At 38.6% G+C, this 27,380-nt stretch overlaps 1 protein-coding gene across 1 annotated transcript in view; it reads right to left on the bottom strand.

The window, feature by feature from the left end:
• Positions 1–27,380, bottom strand: part of LOC129261591 (circadian locomoter output cycles protein kaput-like) — a 62,626-nt gene that overhangs the window by 25,092 nt on the left and 10,154 nt on the right. Inside the window, exons 4-5 of the mRNA XM_054899646.2 lie at positions 27,099–27,205; positions 16,971–17,118 (exon numbers count right to left, since the gene is read on the bottom strand). Coding sequence (XP_054755621.2) covers positions 16,971–17,118; positions 27,099–27,205 — 255 coding nt within the window. The remainder of the gene's footprint in view (positions 1–16,970; positions 17,119–27,098; positions 27,206–27,380) is intronic.

Raw genomic sequence — 27,380 nt, 5'->3', positions numbered from 1 at the left:
GAAAGCTGCGGGGGGGGGGGGGGGGGGGGGCGGCAAAACAGACGCCCTAAGCAGCGGGGGATGAGAATCTAAGCTTCTAAAAAGAAGAGCTCCAGTGAAGTAAATCACTTTCATAGAGGGACTCATCCACAGTCGGCCCGAGAGAAAGCGGTCGTGGTTAGACAGACATAAGCATACATGTACATACACACACGCATACATATACATAAATATATATCCAAATATATATATATATATATATATATATATATACATATGCATGCACATAGCATCTATCCACGATCACATCATCCTCGGTCACGCAGTGACCATGGCCACATACATAGCATGGAAGGAGGATGAAAGCAGCCTGCGAGGCGACTCAAGTGTGCCGAGTGAAAAAGCTTCTAAAAAAGAAGACAACTCGACACACGGGCATGGTAAATGCATCGACCGTAGCCCACTCCACACGAGGAAGCGGCGGAGACGCCCGCAAGCTTGACCCACATAGAGGGCAGTCTATCGGATAGACTGTTTGAGCTCGACCGATGGCCTGGTGACGGACAGTTTGGTGTGAACTCGCCGACCCGGCATGGTGGGTGCGCCCAGGAAGTAGGCATAGAAATGCCGACAGAAAAAACCTGGGGCTTGAAACAAGCCTGAACGCACGCACACAGGCTCCGACAATCTAATGAGATATACGGCTGTTTCTTTCCTCCGAGATGATGCTTACCCGACCGGGAAAGACTCGGGGAACAAGCTGTGAATGTCAACAGGAGGGGTATCTGGCATATAAATAGCCGATTCCCTCCGGGCGTTCGGTGCGGTTGCTGCCGGCGGGGTCCGGGGGGGACGACCGATGATGGCAGCTCGGGCAGGGCTCGCACGAGCCGCCCAAATACGGGACAAACAGGTTAAAAAATAACCATAATGCACCGGGTGGTGAAGGCATAGCGATTATTAAGTATAGGAGAACTATTAATCGCCGTGACATTCAGATCCGATATTTATGCTCATAAGCTCGGCAGAGCTACGAGATAGTGAGACATACCGCAGAGCGGTGATGGTGCTAATATCGGAGTCGCCCTCTCTACAGCGGCGATCGCTGGAGGACGGGTGTCTGTACTAGCCCTGACTCTAACCTTACAAGGAAGAGTAGGAGTTAAAAGTAAAGACAGGGCACCCTTACTTTCGTATAGAAAGTGAGGTTCAGGCCAAAAGCTGAAGGTCCCGTCGCCTGGGCAGACGGTCCGCGGGCGTGATAGGTTGCCCTCTCAAAAACAGCCAAACATTCTCATGAGAGAAGGAAGGCATGCGGTATGTTAGAAATTCTTACCTCCAATCTACAGGCCCGCCTAGGGGGTAGAATGGAGAGTTACCGCTGAAAGAGCCGTCGCCGTAAGCGATGCCTGGTCAAACTGTGAAGCTTGACGTAGAGGGCGAATTCGGGAGTACCTGCATATTAATGGGGGATACCCATGCAGGTGAACTCGCCGACAGCTCCCCGGAGTGCGGGCTGGCGGGAGAAAACTCAATCCGCTCAATGCCCGACACCGGCAATAAGACCGACAAAAAGCAGCCAAGCGGCTGCAGCGTCCAACCAGCGACATACGGGGGCTAGCCGACTTGCTGGGTGAGACCCATACGTCAGCAGCACATGTGCATATCGTGAAATCACCCATGCGGGTGAAAGGGCCGGCAATTTCAAAGAAAAGGGCCGGCGGCTGGTGCGAGGCTGCTGATAAGCCCGGCCGTTGTGTAGCGGCGGTCTATAATGACGGAGAACACGAGGGTAAGAACCTGTAATGCTCGGGACGTGTTGATGCAACCTGTAAGGATGCAACGTCCAGATGTCGGTCACCGAGAGCTTGCCGACATGTTGGCTTGAAAGCCGTATGTCGGAAGCACCTGCATAGAAACGGGGTCACCGTGTAGGTGAGCAGCGTTTCAATAAAAGCCCGGCGTGAGAGGGCAGGTGACTGCTTGAACCGCACGGTGCTTAGCACGGCGGCTGAAGCTGACATGAAGCGTGGGGGAAATAACCCGCACTGCTCGTGGGCGTGTGAAGCAACATGAGAGTTGCAACGCCTGACCCACAATTATCGGGAGTCTGGTGACATAATGGGGGGCGATGCCCGTATGTCGATAACACCTGTGAATTAGCGGGAATTTCCCTTGCAGGTGCGTGAGCCTGCGAATCATGAAATTGCCGGTGACTCTCCGAGGTGTGAGATGGCAAATGTCTGCTTGACCTGCCCGGTGCTTGACACGGCGGTTTTAACTGACAGAGAGCATGAGGATAAAAATCTGTGATGCTCGAGGGCGTTCTGTTGTAACATGAAGTTACGACGCCTGGCCATCGGCACAAGAATCAGAAAGAATGGTCTGCCCGCAAAGCGGGGTTAGCAACCTAGAATTTCTTCTTCTTCCTATTCTATGCGGCCCCCGCCGGGGGGCAGAAGAGGGCACAAGAGACAGGGGGGAAGTGATATCTCGCATGAGAAAAGTCACCCAAATCTGATCAAGCCGTTTAGGCACATGAACGCTAATTCCAAGGTTCCACCTTTAAGGGCACGTGGACGCGATTCCACGGTTCCACCGTGATCAGATAATCGTGAGATTGACGGGGTCGAGCTCACGTGTCTCTAGCGACTAGGGGCTGGTAGCCCTTTGCTAATGCTCCCTGAAGGAGACTGACAAAGCATCGAGCCTAGTCTGTGCCGGGAAAAGAGTCCCATGCTTTTAACCCGGACTTGTTGGACCCGATAGCCGGTGGGTCAAGCAGCCCTGGAGGAGTGAGGTTTTCTATACTAGTACAACACTCCCCAAAATAGGTTCAGGTCCCGTCGAGGGTGCCTTGGCTATCACCTTTCAGGCACGTGGCCGCAGCGCCACGGTTCCACCCTAAAACGCTCGGGCACATGGGCGCGGTTCCACCCTCTTGGGCACGTGGACGCAACTCCACGGTTCCACCATCCTTTTTCCAGGGCACGTGGACGCAAACCACGGTTCCACCCTTTATAGAGCCCTTCGCAAAGGGTCTCACTCTCTTGCCCTCATACTCACCGCCGCTGATCACGGGAACAAAATACCATGTCTGGTTCTCTCCCAGCGGCAGGTTTGGAGTCATCAAGAGATGAGTCAAAAGAGCTCATCTACCTGGTAAGTTCTTAGCCTGAAAGAACAAAAGGAGGGTCAAAAACAGAGAGGGGGCAGAGGGGTGGGTGGGCAAGAAAGGTGACAAAGCAAGATCCTTTTCAGAAAATATTAATATCTTCGGAAAAAACAGGACCGACTTCTTAAACATGAGATCAAACAAAGTTAAGAAGCTGAAGTGAGAAAAAGAAAACAGTTTTTTTTTTTTAAATCAATTACACGATACATGACGCTAATTAATTAAAAACAGAAAATGTCCAAGTCCGAGACGAAGAGCAGGATTAGCTAAGAAAAAAAAACACAAGGTTTTTTTTTGTTGGTTTTTTTTACAAAGGTCAAAAGAAATAAGTAAAGGAGCTGATCTGAAAGGAAGAAGTAAAAACTTACTTCCCTTAATAGTAGACCGGCCAAAACGATTTTTTATACTTTGGACGGCAAAATTTGTTAATGCTTGCTAATGCTTGGCATCCCAGCTAATAGTCTTGCAAAAATACACAGGAATAGCGTACGGCCGGATGCCAAGCGCAATTTTGCGTGAAAGTGTCATTTTTAGCGTAAAATCTGAAAGAATGTCGAAAATCACGCATTTTGATATTTTGACGGATTATATTAATATTTTTGATTATCTTTGATATGCAATTATTCTTATTCAGAGTTTCAAATTATAAGTCTCATGAATATGCATTTCAAATTTGATTATTGCACACACACATATGGCACAGGGAAACATAAAACTGCGATTTCCTCAAAATAAAAGTTTGTGAAAACTATCAATTAAAGTTTTTTACGCAACTTAAATTCTTCGATTTAAATGCGTTTCTCAATCGAATGTATAGTAAATGTCCTAATGCCACAAATATTAAAATAATTTTCAGGTAAGATGGAATATATCTCATTTTATGTTATCCGAAAGGAGACAATGTGCATTTTACCAGGTGCGCATTTTGAAAGAAAAAATGAAAATACCATACATTATGTACATAATTACATGTATAAGTACATACTAAAGCGAGTTTTTAATTACATGTATAAGTGCATTCTAAAGCGAGTTTTTAATTGGATAGCACAATTTGTCAATTCTTTGCATCCCAGCTAAAAGTCTTGCGGAAATCCTGAGGAATAACGTACGGGCGGATGCCAAGTGCACTTTTGCGTGAAAGTATCATTTTTTGCGTAAAATTTGAAAGACTGTTGAAAATCACGCATTTTGATATTTTGACGGATTATCATCATATTTTTGATTATCTTTGATATGGAATTATTTTTATTCAGAGTTTCAAATTTTAAGTCTACTAAATATGCATTTCAATGTGGAATTTTACACACACATATATGGCAATATGACATAAAAATCGTGATTTACTCAAAATAGAAGTTTGTGAACACTATCAATAGTTCTAAGTTTTTTTACAACTTAAATTCTTCGATTTCTAATGTCACAAATATTAAAAAAATGTTCAAGTAAGATGGAAGAAATATTTTCCGAAAGGGGGCATGCAAAATTTAGCGGGGAGGGGGGGGGGGGGCATTTTGAATGTAAAATTGAAGATACTGTAAATTATTAACATAATTACATGAATAAGTACATACTTAAAACGAGTTACAAAATTTCTGGCCGCAACTGCCTCTTCCCCCCCCCCTCCCCCCGCTCCCTAAGGTTATGTGTAGTGTCCGAAAGGATTACATGGAGCTGAAAGTATCCCGTTTTCAAGATAATAAACCACTAGCGTAAAGGGGGGGGGGGGCAGACTGCCCCCCAACGAGTCACAACTCATGCAGGGGACGTACCCCAGGCCTGCCCCCCCCCCCCCCCCCCCCCGACAATTTTTTTTTTTCTGGTACAAAATCCTTTATTTGTGGTTGAAAACCTTTTTTTTTGCTTGTAAGTTTTTTTCGCGGACGAAATATCCTCAAAAAAATTCCCCCCCCCCCTTTGGAAAATCCTGGGTACGCCGCTGTAATATACCCAAAGTATTCTGCTCGCGATTCAAGTGTATATTTTATTGTGGTGTAGCGAGATAGGCACCCTACACGGGATTACAAAGATGGCAAATAAATTTTCGACTCGAGCTTCGCGCTGGCATTAATATATGAGATAAACAACTTGCTATCTGTTTTAAAAAAAACCTTGCTTGATGTGTCAACTTCTCAGAATCCAGTCGCATCCAGTCCATTATCAAATAAATATGAATACTGTATGTCCAATCTTTAGCTCTTAGTCTCTCCCAATTTTAGCTCGCGCTTTTGCGCTAACGTTTTTGTAAGTAAGATATTCATCTTTTTCTTCATTAAAAACATGTTTAAAATCCTTCGCGCTCGCATCAAATGCTATAATTAAATACTGATCATTGTTCATGATTTCACCATTTTTGTTTTACCTCATTTGCTAAGAAAGCGTGAATGCTTCTAAGTAAGCAACCAGATGACCGATGGCTTAAGGTACTCTCCGAGGGACCTATAGGATTAAAATGCCTTACTATATACCATTTAAATGCCTTACTTGGCACTATATAGCGCACCAAGTGGGAATCGAACCCAGGTCACCGGAATCCGAAACCCCCTCACTACCGATTGAGCTATCGCGCCTTAGAATGTTTCGTTTCTAATTTTTAAAAAAAGCCAGCTCGGCTTGTGCTGGATTTTTTAAAACAAGTGGAATGCCTCTGGCCGTCTCACCTGCATCACGCGATTCAATATAGCAGCAGTGCTGATTTTGAAAACTACTATAACTCGCACAAGATGTTCAGTGATACTTGGTTACTCTTATTTCCACGTTTTATGAACTAGACCAATACACTTATAGAGATATGATGGCAATTCAACAAATACCCCCAACGTGGCCAAAGTTCTTTGACCTTACATGACCTTTGACCTTGATCATGTGACCTGAAACTCGCACAGGATGTTCAGTGATACTTGATTACTATTATGTCCAAGTTTTATGAACTAGACCAACACACTTTCAAATTTATGGCTGTAATTCAACAAATACCCCAATTTGGCCAAAGTTCATTGACCCTAAATGACCTTTGACCTTGATCATGTGACCTGAAACTTGCACAGGATGTTCAGTAATACTTGATTACTATTATGTCCAAGTTTCATGAATCAGATCCATAAACTTTCAAAGTTATGATGGTAATTCAACAGATACCCCCAATTCGGCCAAAGTTCATTGACCCTAAATGACCTTTGACCTTGGTCATGTGACGTGAAACTCATGCAGGATGTTCAGTGATACTTGATTAACCTTATGTATAAGTTTCATGAACTAGGTCCATATATTTTCTAAGTTATGATGACATTTCAAAAACTTAACCTTAGGTTAAGATTTTGATGTTGATTCCCCCAACATGGTCTATTAAAGTTCATTGACCCTAAATGACCTTTGACCTTGGTCATGTGACATGAAACTCAGGCAGGATGTTCAGTAATACTTGATTAACCTTATGGCCAAGTTTCATGAACTAGGTCCATATACTTTCTAAGTTATGCTGTCATTTCAAAAACTTAACCTCAGGTTAAGATTTGGTGTTGACGCCGCCGCCGCCGTCGGAAAAGCGGCGCCTATAGTCTCACTCTGCTATGCAGGTGAGACAAAAACAGATACATAACATTTCAAAACGTCATCAAAATGTCCAGTTTACGGATTGGAATATAAAAATCAGATTGCGTTTCACGCTCGCATCAATAGCCTATATATCATTTTAAAAAAATATTTATTAAATGCTACGTTTCCACGTCAGAATATTAAAAATTTCTGAAATTGTTAACATTACAATAATGTTCATGATTACACTTACGAATTGTGTAACTTTCTAACTTTCAACTCTAAATTTCATGGCATATGAATCAATCTATTTTGGTACCCCCTGCAAAATACCAAGCCCCGCCCCCGTGCTCCTCTGCTGACAAAATCCTAGCTACGCTGCTGATGAGTGAGCTGACTGACCAAGTCTTTTAAGCAAAAGCCTTAATTTAGGGAAGAATTTGTGTTTATTAATAAAAAAAAATGTATAAAATTACAATATTTACATTCAATTGAGGTTATAATAAATAAATAAATATGTATAAATATATAAATAAAGTAATAAATAAATAAATAAATAACTAAATAACCCCTCTCCAACAAGCTTTCTATTATTTAGCTTCTGTTGTTTTATGCCTTTTCTTGATTTTTTTTTTTTTTTTTTTTTTTTTTGGGGGGGGGGGGTTCCCCTCCCCCTCACTTCCATGCATCTTCTATCAAAAGGCTTATGTCAGTGTCCGTAGCTCATTTTCCCAATTTTAGAATGTCGAAGGCGTTGTTTCATGCAACTGCGGTCTCTTTGATCAGTTAATTGAACAGTTCATTAGACCAAAAATTAAAATAGATCGGTCAGTAACCATTTGCATGAGCTAAGAGTTTTCATCTGTGGAGAATGATGTTTGAAATACTAAAAGAGCAGGTTCTTTAAGTTCACATTTTAATTCTTAAAGCTCATTTCATCACATGTATTGTCATGTTGGGAAATGCAGTCGCACGACCATTATGACAAACAAATCTAAAGGCTAATGACCAGCGTCCAGCGCAGATATTGTAATATATATAGATTGCATTTCCCAAATTGGCATTGGCAATACATACATGTATGTCCAGGGCTGCCCAGGGTCGGCCGGCTGTCCGGCCCCCGTCTTAGACTACGATATATAACAGCATGGACCTATGATAATAGCAAACGCGAAAACTGTAATGAAGCAACATGAATTGAATGAAAACTATAACTTGCAATGCAAAAGACCAAATAACATTTATTATTCATATTTTCACATAATAATTATAGCAGCAGAACATTGGAAACAACTGAAACTAATAATTATTCACAAAAGCGCCATTCATGTGATAATAAAATAATAAGCTCATCGAACCTAAATGACGTATACCGTATTTTCCGGTGTATTAACCGCACCTTTTTCCGTCGGGGAAAACTTCGAAAATGGGGGGTGCGGTTTATACACGAACACAGAGAAATCCGACCTCAGAAACTTGATTGACTTGACGAAAATTTAGCATATATAATGAATGTGTGACATGTTTGAAACGTGGACTTGTAAAAAGAATGAAATAAAACTCACTTTACATCATCTCTGTCTTTCTCTTTTCATAATTTAATGATTTTTGTCGTGGCGTTCGCGGGATGGACAATCCATGTTCGGTGAGCGCTCCTCGGTAGCGCCTGCCAGTGCCTGCTGGCATGGCTGGCCGGCGCTGGGCGCGCCGCAGCCTAGCGACAGGGAAACTGAAGGCGGAGCGTCGCGCAGTACCGTAGACGTAGTTAAGATTTTACCCTCTTCTGTTTGACCGATCTGCTAGTGTAATTGACAGCTAATGTCATACCTCTAATACTGAACAGTAGGGCACTAAATTTTAAAGCTGCCTACTATCGCTTTTCCAAACCAAAAATAAGAAAAATCCCAGAAAGAAACAGAAATCTTGCTCGAGGCCTTTCTAATGTGCAGCTAACTAAACTTGAAGACTGTACGTGTTGAAGCGCCATCTACCGGTATTGATTGCTTTTGCAGCAATGGAGAACGTCGCCAATTAAGTCAAGGAAGCAATGATTTTAGGCCTTATCTGCAGTTAATATGATATACGATATCATTACAAAATAATAATATACGATATCATTACCAAAACTATATCAAGAAGACAACAAAACAATTCTAAAAAAAATTGTATTTCATCCACATCCACATCACATCATTTTTCTCATTTAAAAAAAAAACTTAATATCATTGCAAGATGCAATGCCCGATCGTCCCTTCCCAACCCCCCCCCCCCTTGGTTGCGGCGACTCACGAGCAACGCGCATGCGCTCCCTCCATGTATGCTCAGAAAAAAAAATTAAAAGCCGACGTGACTGCTCGTCTCGCTCGGCCAACAGTCCGTTCTCAAATTATTTGGTCATGTGATGGTGTTGAGTTGCTTAAGTAAACACAATCCCAATTCGTCGTCAACAGGTAATAAGTCTGTTTTATGAGTATCTATGCAAAATTCATACGTCAGGACGAATCACTTTGGACGTACCAGAGGCAGAGCTCGGGGCAGCCGGCAGCTGCCCGTAGACTCAGCACCAGGTACCGGTACGGTACAGGCATTATCGCTGTGTATTGCATGAGCGAGATAATTGCGTCAAAATTGTCGAAGTGAAAACACTTTGCATCGAACAAATAATATCTTTTCGTATATTTTATTGCTTCAGTATCACGGAGAATGCATGAAGATATTCCTTCAAATATATAGAATATTACACAGATTTCACTATTTCTGGTTTCCTCAATTTTTTTTTTTTTTTTCCAAGAGTCAAAAATTGGGGGTGCGGTTTATACACGGCCGCGGTTTATATACCGGAAAATACGGTAACCTTGATCATGTGAACTTGTGCAAAATGATCCATCATACTTATATTCAAGTTTAATCATGAACTGGATCAATAAAATAAAAAAGTTATGATGACATTAAGAAAAAAATACCCCCATATATATGGCCAAAGTTCAGTGACTCTAAATGACCTTTGACCTTAATCATGTGATCTAAAACTTGTGCAAGACGATCAGTAATACCTGAATACTGTTATACATGTAAGTGTCATTAATTTTGTTTTCCTATGTACGTTCAAAGTTAAAACGAAATTTCGAAAACGTAACATTGGTTAAGATTTCAAGGTTGATATGACGCTGTTATATCAAAACTACCGTCGCCTCCGCCGGAAAAGTGGCTCCTTTAGTCCTGCTCTGCTATGCATGCAGGCGAGACAAAAAATAGGTATTGCCGTGGCAACGGCCATATTTTTTTAGACTTTGATAATCCAATAATTGAAGTAAAATGTAGATTGACAGAGTAGTATAAAAATGCTAATTCGATCGTTTTATTCATACATGTATGTTTTCTATGCACTAGCGTACCTACGGGGGGGGGGGGGGGGCAATGGGGGCAGTCTGCTCCCCCCCTGACGAGTCCCAACCCATGCAAAAGACGTATCCATGCCCCCCCCCCCCCCCGACGAGCTTGAAGACCTTTTTTTGCCCCCCCCCCCCCTGACGAGCTTGAAGACCTTTTTTTTTTGCTTGTCAATTTTTTTGGCCGACGGTTTTGCCCCCCCCCCCCCTTGTGGAAAATCCTACATGTAGGTACGCTACTGTTTCTATGATTTTGGATATAGATATTCATACAAAATTAATGTTACCATGGTAACGGCAAATTAAATATCAGACCTATTTATGAATATCGCCACAGGTAGATTTACGTTCAGCACCAATTAATTCGCGGAAATAGCAAGAAGATCGAACTCTACAAAAGTAAACATAATCTGATATAATATCATGACGATTATCGCACTGATTAATATTAGTATGTGCAATATAGATGTAATATTGTGCGCTGTTTGTATTTTATCATAAATGCGCATCCGATAATTGTACATTGTTATCTTTCGCATATATAACATAAAATGATATATCTTGCATCTTCTTTCAACATTTGTTTTCACTATATGTGCCATGACAACAATTATTATGTATTTATTCGGTTAGCGCTAAAATGGACGAAATTGAGATGCGGAACAAAAACATTATACTATTGATAGTTTTCACAAACTACTATTTTTAGTAAATCACGATTTTATATTTCATATTTCCATATATGTGTGTGTAATATTCCAAATTGAAATGCATATTTACTAGACTTATAATTTGAAACTCTAAATAAAATGAATTCCATATCAAAGATAACCAAAAATATGATGATAATCCGTCAAAATATCAAAATGCGTGATTTTCAACAGTCTTTCAAATTTTACGCAAAAAATGATACTTTCACGCAAAAGTGCACTTGGCATCCGCCCGTACGTTATTCCTCAGGATTTCCGCAAGACTTTTAGCTGGGATGCAAAGAATTGACAAATTGTGCTATCCAATTAAAAACTCGCTTTAGAATGCACTTATACATGTAATTAAAAACTCGCTTTAGTATGTACTTATACATGTAATTATGTACATAATGTACGGTATTTTCAATTTTTCTTTCAAAACGCGCACCTGGTAGAATGCACATTGTCTCATTTCAGATAACATAAAGTGAGATATCTTCCATCTTACTTGAAAATTCTTTTAATATTTGTGACATTAGGACATTTACTATACATTTGATGGATAAACGCAGTTTAATCGAAGAATTTAAGCTGCGTAAAAAAAACTTCAAACTATTGATAGTTTTCACAAACTTTTATTTTGAGGAAATCGCGGTTTTATGTTTCCCTGTGCCATATGTGTGTGTGCAATATTCAAATTTGAAATGCATACTTATGAGACTTATAATTTGAAACTCTGAATAAGAATAATTGGATATCAAAGATAATAAAAAATATTAAAATAATCCGTCAAAATATCAAAATGCGTGATTTTCGACATTCTTTCAGTTTTTACGCTAAAAATGACACTTTCACGCAAAATTGCACTTGGCATCCGGCCGTACGCTATTCCTGGGTATTTTTGCAAGACTTTTAGCTGGGATGCCAAGCATTAACAAATTTTGCCATCGAATCCTTATCTAGAGCACTTTTTGACTTTTGGCCGGTCTACTATAAACTGGAAAGCCGAAAACTCATTAGCGAAAACAAAGGACGCTAATAGAGAACAGGGGGGCTTCCCAAAAAATTTAAGAGAAATTTTTTTTTAAGACAATAAGTCTAAAAAAAAAAATGTCAATACAAAATAATTATTAAAATTAATTAATAATTAAACAATGAACCAATTAGTTAATTAAACAATTAATTAATTCATTATTTAATCAATCAATCAATTAATCAAACAAGAACAAAAGATTGATTGAGACAATCAACCGACTCACAAAAGAACAAGTTGAAAACAAGTTTGAGAACAAACAAGGACGACGCTCCTACCTGTCCCATAGCCTAAGCTGTGGAGAGGAAATAAAATCAATTCAATTCAAGACGAGGCAAAGGAGCAAGTCAAGAATTATAAAGAATTAAAAAGGATTATAAAGAAAAAAGGGAGCGCCGTATCAGTGCCTGCGGCACGCAGGAGTGAGCGGAGCTACGGGGAAGGGAAGCGGATTCCCGAAGCAACCCGTCTGTGAGAAAACGAAACTGACGGTTCGGAACTCACAAGTTAGAAAAACGTGAATAATAACACGAAAGCTCCGCGCAGTAGAGATATAAATGAAATCAATCTAAAGCTGAAAGGCAAAGGATTGAAATAGGCTGTAAATACATAGATAAATATGTAAACAACGGACACTTTAAAAAGCAAAGTGGGAGTGTACTTAGCTAACGTCTGATCACGGCGGCAGGCGAAAGTAAAAGAGGAAATGGACGCCTATTTGCATGATGATCTTGGGATAGTGCGTGCGTAGGGAGATGCTGTACTAAATTGTGTACTTTTATTCGGCGTGCAAGTTAATCGTAATGAACTAGCAAATAATTGATAGTAAATAATACTAGTACATTCTCCATTCAAAAGATCAACACAATTTCAGTCTCACTATTTTCAATAAATGTGTACAAAAACATAAAAATTACCATCTAATTGCAGGGTGCTACATAACTTTTTTGAAGCACTTGCCCAGTCGGGCAAGTAAATTTTCAAATAGTTGGAAAATACTTGCCCGAATATAGATTTCACTTGCCCGAAAAAATCCTTCAAAACAAAGTTTTATTGCTTCAAAACAAGTTATAGCCTTATAGTTTTACATACCATACCATTGACGGCTTTAAAAATACATTTTTCAACATGACTACTGATGTACCTTGTAGATGTATTTCTTTTTTTAAATGATTTTTATTTTGAACATCATGACAAAATAAATGGTAAATATGCTCTTTAATTAATTTCCTAATCTCATATATTTTCCATATATTTTGGAGGGGACTAGGACACAATAAAAAAAGGGGAAATCACTGAAAATAACCAGAGAAAAAAAAATGAAGAGAGGGGGAGAGAATGAAAGAAAAAAAAGTAAGAAGAAAGACAGAAAGGACGAAGAAATAAAGGAATGAAGAAAGAAAAAAAAGAAATAAAGAGAGAGAGAGAGAATGGCTGCGGGGAAGAGAAAGATGGAAAGAAAGAAAGAAAGGAAGAAAGAAGGGAAAGGAGGATGGAAAGAAAAACAAAATAGAAAAAATGAGAGGAAGAGAAAAGAAAGAAAGAAAGGAATGAATAAAAGGTAAACAAGAAAGAAAAAAGGTAAACAGAAAGGAAGGAAAAGGGAAAGAAAGAAAACAAGAGAAAGGAAAGAAGGAAGATAGGAAGAAAGAAAAGGTACAAGGATAGATGGAAGGAAGGAAAAAAAAGAAAAAAAGAAAAGAAAGATACAACAAAAGACAGAAAGAAATGAAGGAAGGAATGAAGGAAAGAGATGAAGGAAGGCAGAAAGAAAAAATAAGGAAGAAAAGGAAGGATGGATGGGAAAAAAAGAAAAATCAAAAGAACAAAAGACCAAAAAAAAGAAAATCAGAAAGAAAGAAGGAACGAAAGAAAGAAAGAAGGAAGGAAAGAAAAAAAATAGGAAAAAAAATTGAGAAGAGAAAGGAAGGAAAGCAAGAAACGAATAAAAAAAGAAAAAGAAAGAAAAAAGGTAAAAATAAAGGAAGAAAGAAAAGAGAAAAGGTAAAGGATTGATGGAAGGAAAAGAGAAAGTAAGAAAATGAGAGAAAGGGAAGAAAGGAAGAAAGAAAAGGTATAAGGATAGATGGAAGGAAGAAAAAATAAAAAAGAAAAGAAAGATACAACGAAAGACAGAAAGAAATGAAGGAAGGAATGAAGGAAAGAGACGAAGGAAGGCAGAAAGAAAAAATAAGGAAGAAAAGAAAGGATGGATGGAGAAAAGAAAGATCAAAAGAACGAAAGACAGAAATAAAGGAAAACAGAAAGAAAGAAAGAAGGAAGGAAAGAAAAGAAGGAAGGAAAGAAAGGAAGGAAGGAGAAAGAAATAAAGAATGAAAGACAAAAAGAAAGGAAGGAAAGAAATAAATAAAGAAAGAAAGAATGAAAGGGATGAAGAAAGTAAGGAAGAAAAGGTAAAGAATGGATGGACGGAAGGAAGACAGTAAGAAAGAATGAAAGGAAGGGGAAAAAGAATGAAGGATTAAAGAAATAGGTTAACAAAGGTTGGATGGAAGGAAGAAAGAAAAGAATGACAAAAAGAAAGACAGCTACATGTATAGTAACAGAAAAAATGAACAAAAGAAGGAAATGTAAAAAATAAAGAGAGATTCAAAAGAAGGAAAGATAGGCAGAAAGAAAGAAAATAGAGAGGAAGAAAGCTCAAACTATCCAGTCATAAATAGAGAAGAAAATTTATCAATTTCCTTGGCTAAAAAAAATAGTTACGAAAGAAACCACGTTTATCAACATACACACAAATGCATATGTGGGACTGTCAAACAATGTATTTCAGTGTGTGCGATACAGACGATCATTCGAAACCCGATCTTTTTGAAGCATAACAGAAGTGAAAATTTCTCCTTTTACTGCTTACAAATGACAGAGCTACCCCAATTTTTAGGAAATATGGACATTACAAGAATTTTCATTGGTGAGAAATGTGAATTTTGAACAGTTCTGTGGGAGATTTCTTCCAGAGCAAACTTCGTTCGTGCAGCTCCATACACCGTAGAAACTTTACTACATGTATCAGCTGCGTGGACTAGGCGCTAGCTAGCTAGGTATACTAGACTGCCATTGATTCTGTGTGTGTGTGTGTACGTCTCTGAGCTGTGTTTTTATTGCAGAAAATGGCGCAAATTTTGCAATTCGAATTATAAACTTTTTTGAAAGAAGAAATTAATGATATTGCTTTTTTTTTGTCTCTTTTTCTTTTCTATATTTTGATGGTGAAATATGGGGAATTTTTCTAAAATATAATTTCCATAGGAGAATTTTGCTTGCCCGATTCTAACTTTTACTTGCCCCGGGCAATCGGGCAAGCGCTTATGTCGCACCCTGTAATTGTGTTTTTAAAGGACAAGTCCACCCCAAAAGTTGATTATCATAAATAGAGAAAACTCCAACAAGCATAACACTGAAAATGTCATCAAAATCGGATGTAAAATAAGAAAGTTATCATATTTTAAAATTTCGCTTAATTTCACACAACAGTTATATGCACATCCTGGTCGCTATGCAAATGAGGAGACTGATGACGTCATCCACTCACTATTTCTTTTGTGTTTTATTATATGAAATATTTTAATTTTCTCCTCATTTTCAAGTAAAACAATAATGAATTCCTCCCTGAACATGTGGGATTAGCATTGTTTAACACTATATGGTTGGTCCTTATTGTCAAATCTATAAAACAAATGGAATGCCTCTGGCGGTCTCACCTGCATCACGCGATTCAATATAGCAGCAGTGCTGACTTTGAAAACTACTATAAAATAATTATTCAAAAAACACCATTCATATAATGATACAATACTACGTTCATTGATATTCGACCTTGATCATGTGACCTAAAACCTGTCAGTGATACTTGATTACCCCTATCCACATTTTATACACTATATCTATAAACTTTGATAGTAATGACAGCAATCTAATAATAACCTCTAAAATGGCTAAAGTTCAAAGACCTTAAATGACCTTTTACTTTGGTCTTGTGACCTGAAACTCGCATGAGATTCAGTGAGTTCAGTGATACTTGACAACTCTTATGTCCAAGTTTTATGAGCCAAAATACCTACAGAGTTATGACGGTAATTCAACAAATACCCCCAACATGGCCAATGTCCATTGACCTTTGACCTTGGTCATGTGACCTGAAACTCGCACAAGATGTTCAGTGAAACTTGATTACTCTTATGTCCAAGTTTCATGAGTCAGATCCATAAACTTTCAAAGTTATGATGGTAATTCAACAGATACCCCCATTATGGCCAAAGTTCATTGACCTTTGACCTTGGTCATGTGACCTGAAATGCACACATGATGTTTAGTGATACTTGATTACTCTTATGTCCAAGTTTCATGAACTAGACCAATATACTTTCAAAGTTATGATGGTAATTCAACAAATACCCCCAATTTGGCCAAAGTTCATTGACCCTAAATGATCTTTGACCTTGGTCATGTGGCGTGAAACTCATGCAGGATGTACAGTAATACTTAATTAACCTTATGTCCAAGTTTCTAAGTTATGATGACATTTCAAAAACTTAACCTTAGGTTAAGATTTTGATGTTGATTCCCCCAACATGGTCCAAGTTCATTGACCCTAAATGACCTTTGACCTTGGTCATGTGACATGAAACTCATGCAGGATGTTTAGTAATACTTGATTAACTTTATGGCCAAGTTTCATGAACTAGGTCCATATACTTTCTAAGTTATGCTGTCATTTCAAAAACTTAACCTTTGGTTAAGATTTGGTGTTGACGCCGCCGCCGTCGGAAAAGGGGCGCCTATAGTCTCACTCTGCTATGCAGGTGAAACAAAAATAAAATATTGTATAATGCAAACAACAAAAAACAAAAGAAATGGTCAGTGAGGGACATCATCATCTGTCCCATTTGCACATCACTGAGTTGTGCATTTCACTGTTTTGTGAAAAATATGAAGTGAAATTTTAAAATAATGCCATAACTTTCCTATTTTACATGTACATCTGATTTTGATGTAATTTTCAGTGTTATGCTAGCTTGATTTTTCTCTATTTATTCAAATCAACATTTTTCTGGGGTGGACTTGACCTTTAAGCATGGTCAGCTTCCCCCATCCCACTTTTTTTGTTCACCCCCCCTACAGAACTATTCCGCTGCCCCTGTACTACTACTTACTTGACAACTTGATGTGTACAGACGATGAACTCTGGTTTAGAATTCCACTGGTTGTAGGTTATGAAGTAACGTGTCTGAAGCCATATCCACTCCTGTCCTTTGGTTAGGAAGCGGTAATAGCAAGACTTTCCTTCCCCCGTTTGCATCACTGTAAAAGGTAAATTCAAGAAAGAAATAGAATATAAAAAGATCGGTTTCAAGCTACACTGACTGCCTCCTTCAATCCTGAAGATTCTTGCAGTATTGTAGTACCAGCGACCGGCAGGTGCAATACACCGGGTGAACACCCTACTCTTTGACGAATAGCGTATTGGTTTTAACGTGCATAGGTTGTGACTCTCCTATACACGGGACCAACATTTGCGTCCTTTCCGATGGACGGAGTGTTTTCCAACTGCATTAACACCCGCACTGAACACAGCAATGAAGCACGCTAACACACAATGCTAGCATCAGTTTTTTTGTTAGACGTCTTCCAGCATGCTGCGGGACTCGAACCCACGCACCTTGAGATCTACGATCTTATCCGGAACAGGCGCTCTAACCGACTGAGCTACGCTGCCTCCCAAATATTGGATGAATATACAATATTAAAATGGGTTTATAGGATGTCAATATAAAGAGAACGATTGGATCTACACGATTCCTGTGAGAAAGTATTTGACAATTCAGTGACTGTTCCGTAATTAGATGATCTTCGTGGGTTTGTATGGTGGAGTTTATAACGTGGAGAAGGTTTACGGTTCACCACGTGTAATATAAAGAAGGGAAAGGAAATACAGGCAGAAAAATTGAAATGGAACGACGAGAAAGGATGCAAAAGAGGAAATTAGAGGTATTCTTTTCTTGAAAGTGAGTGAAGTCCTGAAAAGGACTGTAAACCAGATGAGATGAGCTGAATATGGCTTGAGTAGCGATGGTTTGAGTATAGACTGTGGGATGGTCGCTAAAATTATGACTTTCCGTGGGGCAGCAAATGCAACCACGGTTCTTGGACATGATAATATGTAAAATATTATGTGTGAATACATGCAACATGTTGCCATTGCTGAATTCTGCTCCTGAACTCAAAATTAAAATAGTATGCGAAATCGTACCATTGATTCGACAAGCGTGTACAATGCATGTAACCTCGTTCACGTTTATTTATTTATTTGCTGTACATGCTATACGTTATATACAGAATCTACGATGGTGGATAAGATGTCGTCGTCTTCGTCGTGTTTTGACAGCAAAAATGACGAATTACCACCAGCAAATACATGCTACATGCACGTCTTACCCAAGGAGAGAGGGCCAGTAAATTTCTTTCAAGTAAAGAGCACGGGAAAATTATGAAAAAAAGGGAAAAAGAAAAAAAAGGGGAGAAAGAAAGGGAAAGGGAAAAAGAACTCTGGACAGGGCCCAGGTGGGTGTTTCATAAAGCTGTTCGTAAGGTAAGAGCGACTTTAAGAGCGACTGATGAACCTTTTTTATGATAAATGGTATATTCACTGGCGATGGTTAAGCGCGTAAGAAAGGAAAACCAGTCACTCTTAAAGTCGATCTTAATTCATTTAGCTTTATGAAACGGCACCCAGGTATGCTTTTGCGCAGCAAATTAACCAACATTTCTTGGACAAACTTCGCAGTTTACTAAAAACATAATGGCAAGGCATAAAATTAGAAAGAATCAATGTGGATGAAATACTGCTAAAACACCTTCCCGCACTGGAAAACATGCTATTTTGATTCATGTTTGTGATTTTATAGCTTCAGAAAAATTCCTTGAATGCCCCCCTCCCCACAGTAAAAGAGCTTGTTTAAAAATGCTTTCCTGTATTTAAATACACTTTATTAATATCATTCGAGCATAGCGCCTTGTAAGTGCAAGCTTGATAAGTGGCAAATACATGTATGAATAGAAAATGTGGCCTCGTTCCATTAACTACAAATTGCACATGATATTCCCCTCAATATTTTGTTAGCAAAAAGCTATCTTAATTATCACATGATCATCGAGAATGTCCTTGTTTTCCTTCCCAAACTTCAAGAGGGCTTACAAAGGGAACACGCTGCCACGATATCTAACCCGTTAATATGACAACGTGCCAACGGCTGGAAGGCGATATCGAATCCTCTCAGTTGAAGAGGTAAACAGAATCTAGGACTTCATCAAGCGAAGGGTGCCCTATCTCCAGAGCTTAATTGAGATACTGTCATGGGCTTTTCTTTATCCCTGCGTTCAAGCTAACAAAATTCATTATTGAATCACACGTTTTACAGAACAGTACTCCTGTAAGTAATGAGTTGTCATGTCCGTGAGTGTGAACGCAAAACAAATCAACATTTTATACGTATGTACGCTGAAAGTCTGTATGAATGTCCTCTGGAGGGCAAGAGTGGGTAAACAATGTGGTTCCCATTCAGACAGCACTTAAAGTAACTAGTAAAGATATTGGCCTACTGGGTGGGAACCCAGTTCGGGGCATAAATTTTGTCACTTGTCGAAAGTGGTCTGAATCTGCAGTCTAAAGCCATGGATAGGACTTATGTATTGAAGGACCTGGGCCCCGTAACACGAAGCTTAGCAATTAATCGTACGCTTGATTTTCACGATCGATTGTACATTGTAGTCTATGGAATCAAACATAGAAAAATGTTCTACGATCATTGCTAAGCTTTGTGTTACGGGCCACTGAACATCATCATCTCAAAACCCCACTTGTTGATTCAGAAGGGTCAATCAGGGTCTGTGACTACAAACTGTTGGTCTTCAACAGAACGAGTGTGAGAACAGTATACACTTAAATGCCAGGCAGTTTCAGAAGTGTGGCTAAAAATCACACTTAAATTTCAAATTGTGTGTGGTATATATAACAGATGACCACTTTATGTCGCACACAATGGGTGATTTCAACAGGGGTGTGAGTGGTCACAAATAAAAAGATCTGAAAAAAGTTGAAGAGTGTTGAAAAAGTCTGAAATAGAAAGAGCTCCCATACTTTTTGTACAGAGGAAGGCCAAAAATAAGCTGAAAAAAAATCTGAACTCTCACACCCCGGTTTCAAGTACGGTGTTCGGTGTTGAGAGCGTGAAAAGGCTGCTAAACTGAGCTCCAACACTGAGCTGGGTTCAGAGCAGGTTCAGAGGAGCAATACCAATCGTGTTATCGATAGCCTATGACGTCACGCCTCGGCCCTGCGCTACTCTGGCGCTGCTGATCATCTTTACGCGAGAAATTCTCGACGACGGAAGTGAAATCAGGGAGAAATTGGAACAAAACCTTATCGTACAGAATGCAAAGGTTAAAATCACTGCAAGAATCAGAAAGCATAAATATAATTTTTCATTAAAATGTATAAAACTCTAATGATTTATGCTAATCTTAACTGTAAAAGATAATTTTACCGGGATGTTTCATCGTGTTCGCCGCCTGTTTGTGAGCTACAGTTCATCAAGACCAACACCAAACTTGAAATCACAATTTTCCCAACCCCCGGGGGTTGGTGTTGGTGAATGGGGAAATTACACGTACATGTAGATCGTCCACACCAGCTGTAATGCTCGGTTCAGCAGACGACATTCAACACCATCGCTCAACACGAACTGCCGGAAATATGTCATATTTTCCAAGGTCAATCCCAACACCAGGGTGATTTCAAGTACGGTGATTTCAAGTATGGTGTTGGTGTTGTCACAACACCAGATTTCAACACCGTACTTGAAATCACCCAATATGAACTGTTAGAACTCTCTACTAGTCTGCAATCACAGACTCATATTTGACACTTAAACAAATAACAGGTCTAGAGTGAAGACTAGACTCGAAAGACTCTGGCCCGTATTCTGAAGTCGGGTTTAACTTAAGCCATGGTCTAACTCTGTGCTAAAATTATGGGAAGCATATAGTGTCAAATTTTTCATTAAGTTGTATGTTTCTTATGTTTAATGTGCTCTTTCCTGATTCATCGCTGGTGAAGACAATCATCTATTTATACTTCCTAGACAATAATGAATGATTTAAGAGCCAAATGAGCTGAAATATGATATCTCTTCTGTTAGTGATTTATGTAACAATTGGCCATCCATACTTAAACCACAACTTTAAACCTGAGTTTAAGTTAAACCCGACTTCAGAATACGGGCCTCTGTGTCAAATAAGATTGGTAGAGTCAGCCACAGTACCTAGTGAATCTAGTAGCACTATGCCTGTAGACTCACTCTCTACATGGTAGAGTATCCTTGTGAGGTTCTTGCCGTTTCTCTTGCTAACATGCAGGGTGTCGTGGTATAGTGGATACGACACGTCTTTCAATCAGAGGGACGTGAGTTTGAATCCCAGCCAATGTGCGTTTTCCTTCGGCAAGAAATTTATCAACATTGTGCTGCACACAACCCAGGTGAGGAGAATGGGTACTCAGCAGGATTAATTCTTTATATGTGCAGAGCGCTAGAATGCAGCTTGAGCTAAAGCTGGGGTAATAATAATAATAATAATAACAATGCGCCTCGGAATAGATTATTTCTAGATAGATAGCCCCATATAAATGGCTATTATTATTACTATCTCATAAAGATGTGAACACATTATTGCAGTAAATGCTAAATTTGAGTAGAAGAAATCTAATTTCGATGGGAAATGGTCGGAGACAATCTGAAACTATTTAATTCCTGTGCAATATATGGGCAAACTGTTCCTATGGAATGTCCTCATTTGTCAGGAATCATTGTTTTTTTTTCTCTAGAGCAGATTTTCCTTTGGGGCCACATTAAAAATTTTACTGTGCAAGCTGTTCATTGCGACAGATATACAAAGTGGTTTGCATTGATAATCAGATAATGATACTATCTTTGATTATTTCTATGATGCCAATGTTCTTTGTGCTCCAATAAGTCACATCTTCAAGTTCTCATGAAGCTTTGATGAAGTGATGGGTTTATTTCCAATTGGTCTAGTGCCAATTGGTCTAATTACCAACTTGTTTACTATCATTTGGTCTATCAATTGTCCACTATCCCCATGGTCTAATGGCCATTTCGTCCACTCACCATTTTGTCTAATAAACAGTTGGTCTAATAACCAGTTGGTCCAATAACAATTTAGTCCATAAACCATTTGGTCTAATTGGATAAGTGTTAATTGGGTGAAATGAATGAAAAGAAAATGGGTATTAGACCAACTGGTTATTAGATTAACTGGTGATTAGACGAAGTGATATTTGGACCAAATTGTTATTGGACCAAACGGTTGTTAGTCTTAGACAACATGTTGATAGACGGAATGGCATAAGACTCAATGAAGGTAGACCATGTGATGAGTAGACGAGTTGGCAATGGACGAATCGGCAGTTTACCCAGTGGTGCATAAAACCCCACCTCATCTCCTTATTACTTAGAGTTGAACGATTCATAAGTGGCCAAACACTCTTCTACATGGAAAACAGTACTTCAAAACAACTCCTGTATAGACAGTAATTACATGTAGTACTTCAAGATATAAATAACAACAATGCAGTAAATTACATACATAAGGAAACGGCAGGAGAAATTGAAGAGAAGAGTGAGGAGAGGCAGAAGAGAGTGCGAGAGGGAGAGAGAGAGAGAGAGAGAATATCACTCACTTAAAAACTTACATCAAATTAAAAATATTTGCCAGACATTAAGCCCCACTTGAACATTTTTTGGGTAAACCCCTTCTCATTTGAACACTAAATCTCCACTCTAAATATTAAATACGAGGGGTTTTCGTTTGTTTTCTTTGAGGTCCTTTTCTCTCTTTTGACACTATTCAACACCTAAAGAGTTATCAAGTGCTCGAAGCACTGAGATTAGTTAAAGCCCTACTCATATGTCAGATTGGTTTTGTAACTGCTGGCGCCATTGGCACTTGATCAAAGCCCACCCCCCCCCCCCGCCATGTGAGATCAATTTTGATACTGCTTCAAAGGTTTTCAGGCAAAATAAAATAATTGGTATTTATAATAACTAGCTTTTTGCCATGCACTGTTCATTCGTTAAAACAGCATTTTGTCATTATAATTTGAGAAGATAATACTGTTTGAATTCTACAATATTCTCCTTAATAGTGTGAAAGTTTTCCATAGTCAGACTCAAAAATTAGTATTCAGAATGTGTTACTTATTTATGCCAAGGGATCTGACTAAGGGGTAATTTGGATCAGAATAAATTCCCAAAACAAGGTGAAACCAGGCTCTGATTTATGGGCATGTCATATTTTTTTTCTTCTTTTCACCCATAATTCATAGGGGCATTTTCTACTAACAAAAATTCTTTAGCATACACATTGTTTTTATCAATGAAAATGAGTTCTCAAAATATCAGGTCAAATCTAGACATATCTTTTTTTTAGATTTTTTTCCATGGGGCCCTCATTAATATCTTATCATCCTAATTTAAATTACTTCAAAAAGGTATTAAAAAAAAACAGTTCACTTCCTACTTCTGTTTACCAGTTGAGGCCAGAAGTTTACAAACACCCAGGACATTCAAAGAAAAGTTGACACTTGCCAAACATCATAAAATTTACTGTATTTTATAAAATATTTGTGCTATCATGACGAATTTGATGTCAAACAAATTAGTATTTCATGCCTCTTCATGACATTGCTTTGTCATCAGGTGCTGAAATATATTAAGGTGCCCTTTTCCCCCAAATCTTCAAATTTTAGACAAATTAGAAATAAAAACTTGACAAAAAATTTCATATTTGTGCTAGTTATGTACTTCTCAACACAAACATTTCAGATTACACTTTTTTGTTCAGTGGTGACATATCATGATAGAAAATGTAATATAAATCATAGATTTCACATTTATGTATTTCTAATATACAATAACAAATAATAGAGTACATTTAGCAACAAATGTTACTTTTTTTCTGCAAAGAAAATTCCACCTGAAATATACTTTAATCCGAACGGCATCCAAATTATGAAAAAGAGCTTAATATGCTCTTTCATTTGATACCAAATTAGTCATGGTAGTATTTACATTTCTGAAGATATGGTAAATTTACGATGTTTAGCAAGCAAACAATTTTCACTGAATTCCATGGGCTTGGCCTAAACTGTATGCTTCTAAAATTAACATTTTAATCATAAATACTCTATGAAGTGCAATATTAGTTATATTATCTGCATGGCAAAGTTTGTCTACTTCTTGTTAAGTCTTTTTTAGTGGGGTGGCTCCATCAGTAATTGGTATACTGTTGTTCTTGTGAAGTTTTAAGCAGGCCTGTTTTAAGTCACATAACCATTGTTCTGAGCGTGTGAAAGCAATATCAGTGAGCCATCGATGGATGGATTAATAACTTAAGTCGAAAGCAGAAAATTTCGCATCTGACAGAAGGAGAGGTAACGCTCTGACGATTCCTCTCTGACCTATTAAAGTTTGCAATTATGATTACAACAGTAGCTGGGCTACAGAGTGATTTTGATTTTGAATTCTGGACAAAATATCTTTTATTACTTGCCTATCACACGGGAAAAATTATATGGGGCTAACAGAATATCTGAAGAAAATAAATAGAAAAAGAGCTCTGGAAAATCCCAATTCACCACAATGTTAAAGCTTCTCCAATGTTGCAGATTTAGCTAGCTACATGTAGTATAAAGTTGAAAGTAGCACCCCCCCTAGTCTGCAGGAACAGACCCTGATTGTGTGTCTCCACGCAAAGACTAGCACATACAAAACTTGCTGTACTGAGCGAGAGGGCCTTCAGTACACAAGGCATGAGTAGGCTGCACACTCAGACCCTTAACTCGAGTGAAGGTTTGCACAGCAGACTAGGCCCCCCCCCCCCTTCCCTCCAGAAAAAATGGCCTATTAGTTAATGTGTTAAAATACACAATCTTCACTCCGCTAGACAGCATTTAACAGGCGCGCGCCAATCCAATAACAATGACTTTTACACCCTACTGGGTGTCTATTGTAAAACCTTAGGAGGGGGAGGGGGGAGCATGACAAATGTGGATTAGCATCTCACCAAGGACGTGAGAGCTAGTTGGAATTCAAACCCCAAACCCATAGTTTCAGAGTCAATGGACTTAAACCATAACACCTCCACAACCAACCATCACAGAAGCAGCTGTAGTTAACATAAAACACCCATTAAATTGGTTTCCAGTATTTTATGTCATATTTATGGACTTTGTTTAACTCCCAATGTGAATTTCCCTGAAATCAAGGAGCTCTGCTTGAATCTCCTTGCTGAAATCAGCTGCAAGGCTGGCTTTCGTAATATCTCTGGATATGAAGAAGTAAAAAAAGCGAAGCACACATCAGTGATTTGAGGTCGGGTTTTCAATCAATATAAAGTTTGATTAAGGCATGTGCACATAGGGGTGTGTTACATAAAGCACTTCCCTGACAAACATCAACCAGCCAATCAGACTCAAGGACTTTAGTAGCTTATAACAATTACAGACACGTATCATGAAATGCTTCCCTGACCTTTCTTTTGATTATGCCATTCTTCCCTGTCCCCCCAACCAACTGCCCCTCTTTCTTTTGACTCCTACAAGCAGCTTCCATTCACTGACATACATGAATGACTTACAAATCAAAATCAAATGAACCTTTCTAGTAACGCAAAATTAGATCCTCTTGTATAGCCAATCTGGAATAAAATTATTGGAAATGGTTTTTCAACTGATTTGAGTAGGTACGAGTATCAACATTTTCCACACAAAAAAAGTGAGGAGGAATATGGGGTGGGAAAGTGTTTTTTTTTTTTCAAGGTCAAAGGTCAATGACCTGTTACTGAATAATGGTATCTCCCAGATAAAATATTACAAGTTGGTGATCTTGGTGATAAAATGACCATTCTTACAAGACGATTAAATGAAAAAAATCAAGTACCTAGGATGCACATTCACCCATGAAATTCAAGGTCAAAGGTCATTGAGAATTGGTTAAAAACTGATGAAGTAGTTTGAACTGCAAGATTTTTTGCTAATTTTTGCAATATATAATGTTGTTACCATGGCAACACGATTTCTGACACACAGAAAATATGAATTGCACATCTTTACCTCAAGATCAATGTGTGAGCCAAATTTCATGAGAATTGGTTGAAAACTGATGAAGTAGTTTGAACTGCTAGATTTTACCAAATTTTTGCCATATATGTAAAATGTTACAATGACAACACAATTTCTGACACATACATGTACACAAAAAAATGTGTCTTGCACATCTTTACATCAAAACCAATGTGTGAGCCACATTTCATGAGAATTGTTTGAAAACTGATAAGGTAGTTTGAACTGCTACATTTTTACCTAGCTTTTGCCATACAAAATACCATGACAACATAATTTCTGACGCATAGACAAAAAATGTGTTTCACACATCTTTACCCCAAACCAATGTGTGAGTCACATTTCATGAGAATTGGTTAAAAATTGAGGAAGTAGTTCGAAGAGCAAGATTTGCAAAGGATAGACCGAAAAAAAATAGGGGTCCATGTCTTAGGCCTAAAGGTAACCTTGGAGAAATCCCTACAAAAGCTGTTCCACTTCTGATAATAACCTTCTCATTTGGGATATATTTTCTTTCAGGGATATTCAGATGCTTTCCTTTCACACTGACATCATGCTTCATGGGTTTTCTCTCTTTGGGCAAGTGTAAATATGGAGCGTAATGGTTTCACAGTACACCACATATTCTTTTGTGGAAATGCGTTGATCCTAAAAAGGACCACCCGAACTCCATGCGTCAACAAGTCTGTTCTTAATTTGTGAACAAATTTTCGGCATTACTCCTATGTGTTTAAGATCGCATGCTCGATCTGTAATGACAATCATAAGTCAGCAAAAATTTGAACCGGTGGGATTCGAAGCAGTAGATGACAGGTTCAAATCCCACTCCCATTTTTTCTGACTTATGATTGTCATTATATAAGCATGCGATCTTAAACACATAGGAGTAATGCCGAAAATTTGTTCACAAATTATTATTACCTCCTATTAAAGCCTCTTTATTTACTAAGTCTGTTCTTGTTGTCTTCACAAGAATGATATACCATTACACTCTTTCTTCTTTGCCAAGGAAACCTTCAAAAGCAACAAATGTAAATATGCCTTTTGATATACATTTCTTTTCTTTCAAAATGGCTTAACTTACATGCTTCGTGGCATCTTCCAAGCTTATCCAGGTCGTCCTGCTGGTAATACTCATACACCGATGTACCAAGCACTTCAAATGGTAAATAACCAATAATAGGAGGGGCCCTAAAAACAAGAAAATGAAAAGATTTTTTTTTTCCAATAATTATGTGTTATAATATATAGCTTCCAAATTTCATTCCATTTTTCATTTCATTTATTGATTTCTGCAACTTTTCATCAACAAATTAACAAAGAAAATATAGTGCGTAACAAACTATTTGACAAACTAAAATGAAAA

Source organism: Lytechinus pictus, chromosome 5 (genome assembly GCF_037042905.1).
Source record: "Lytechinus pictus isolate F3 Inbred chromosome 5, Lp3.0, whole genome shotgun sequence".
Taxonomy (NCBI): Eukaryota; Metazoa; Echinodermata; class Echinoidea; order Temnopleuroida; family Toxopneustidae; genus Lytechinus; species Lytechinus pictus.
The sequence above is the reverse complement of the archived record's forward strand: the minus strand, read 5'-3'. Positions and strand labels throughout refer to the sequence as shown.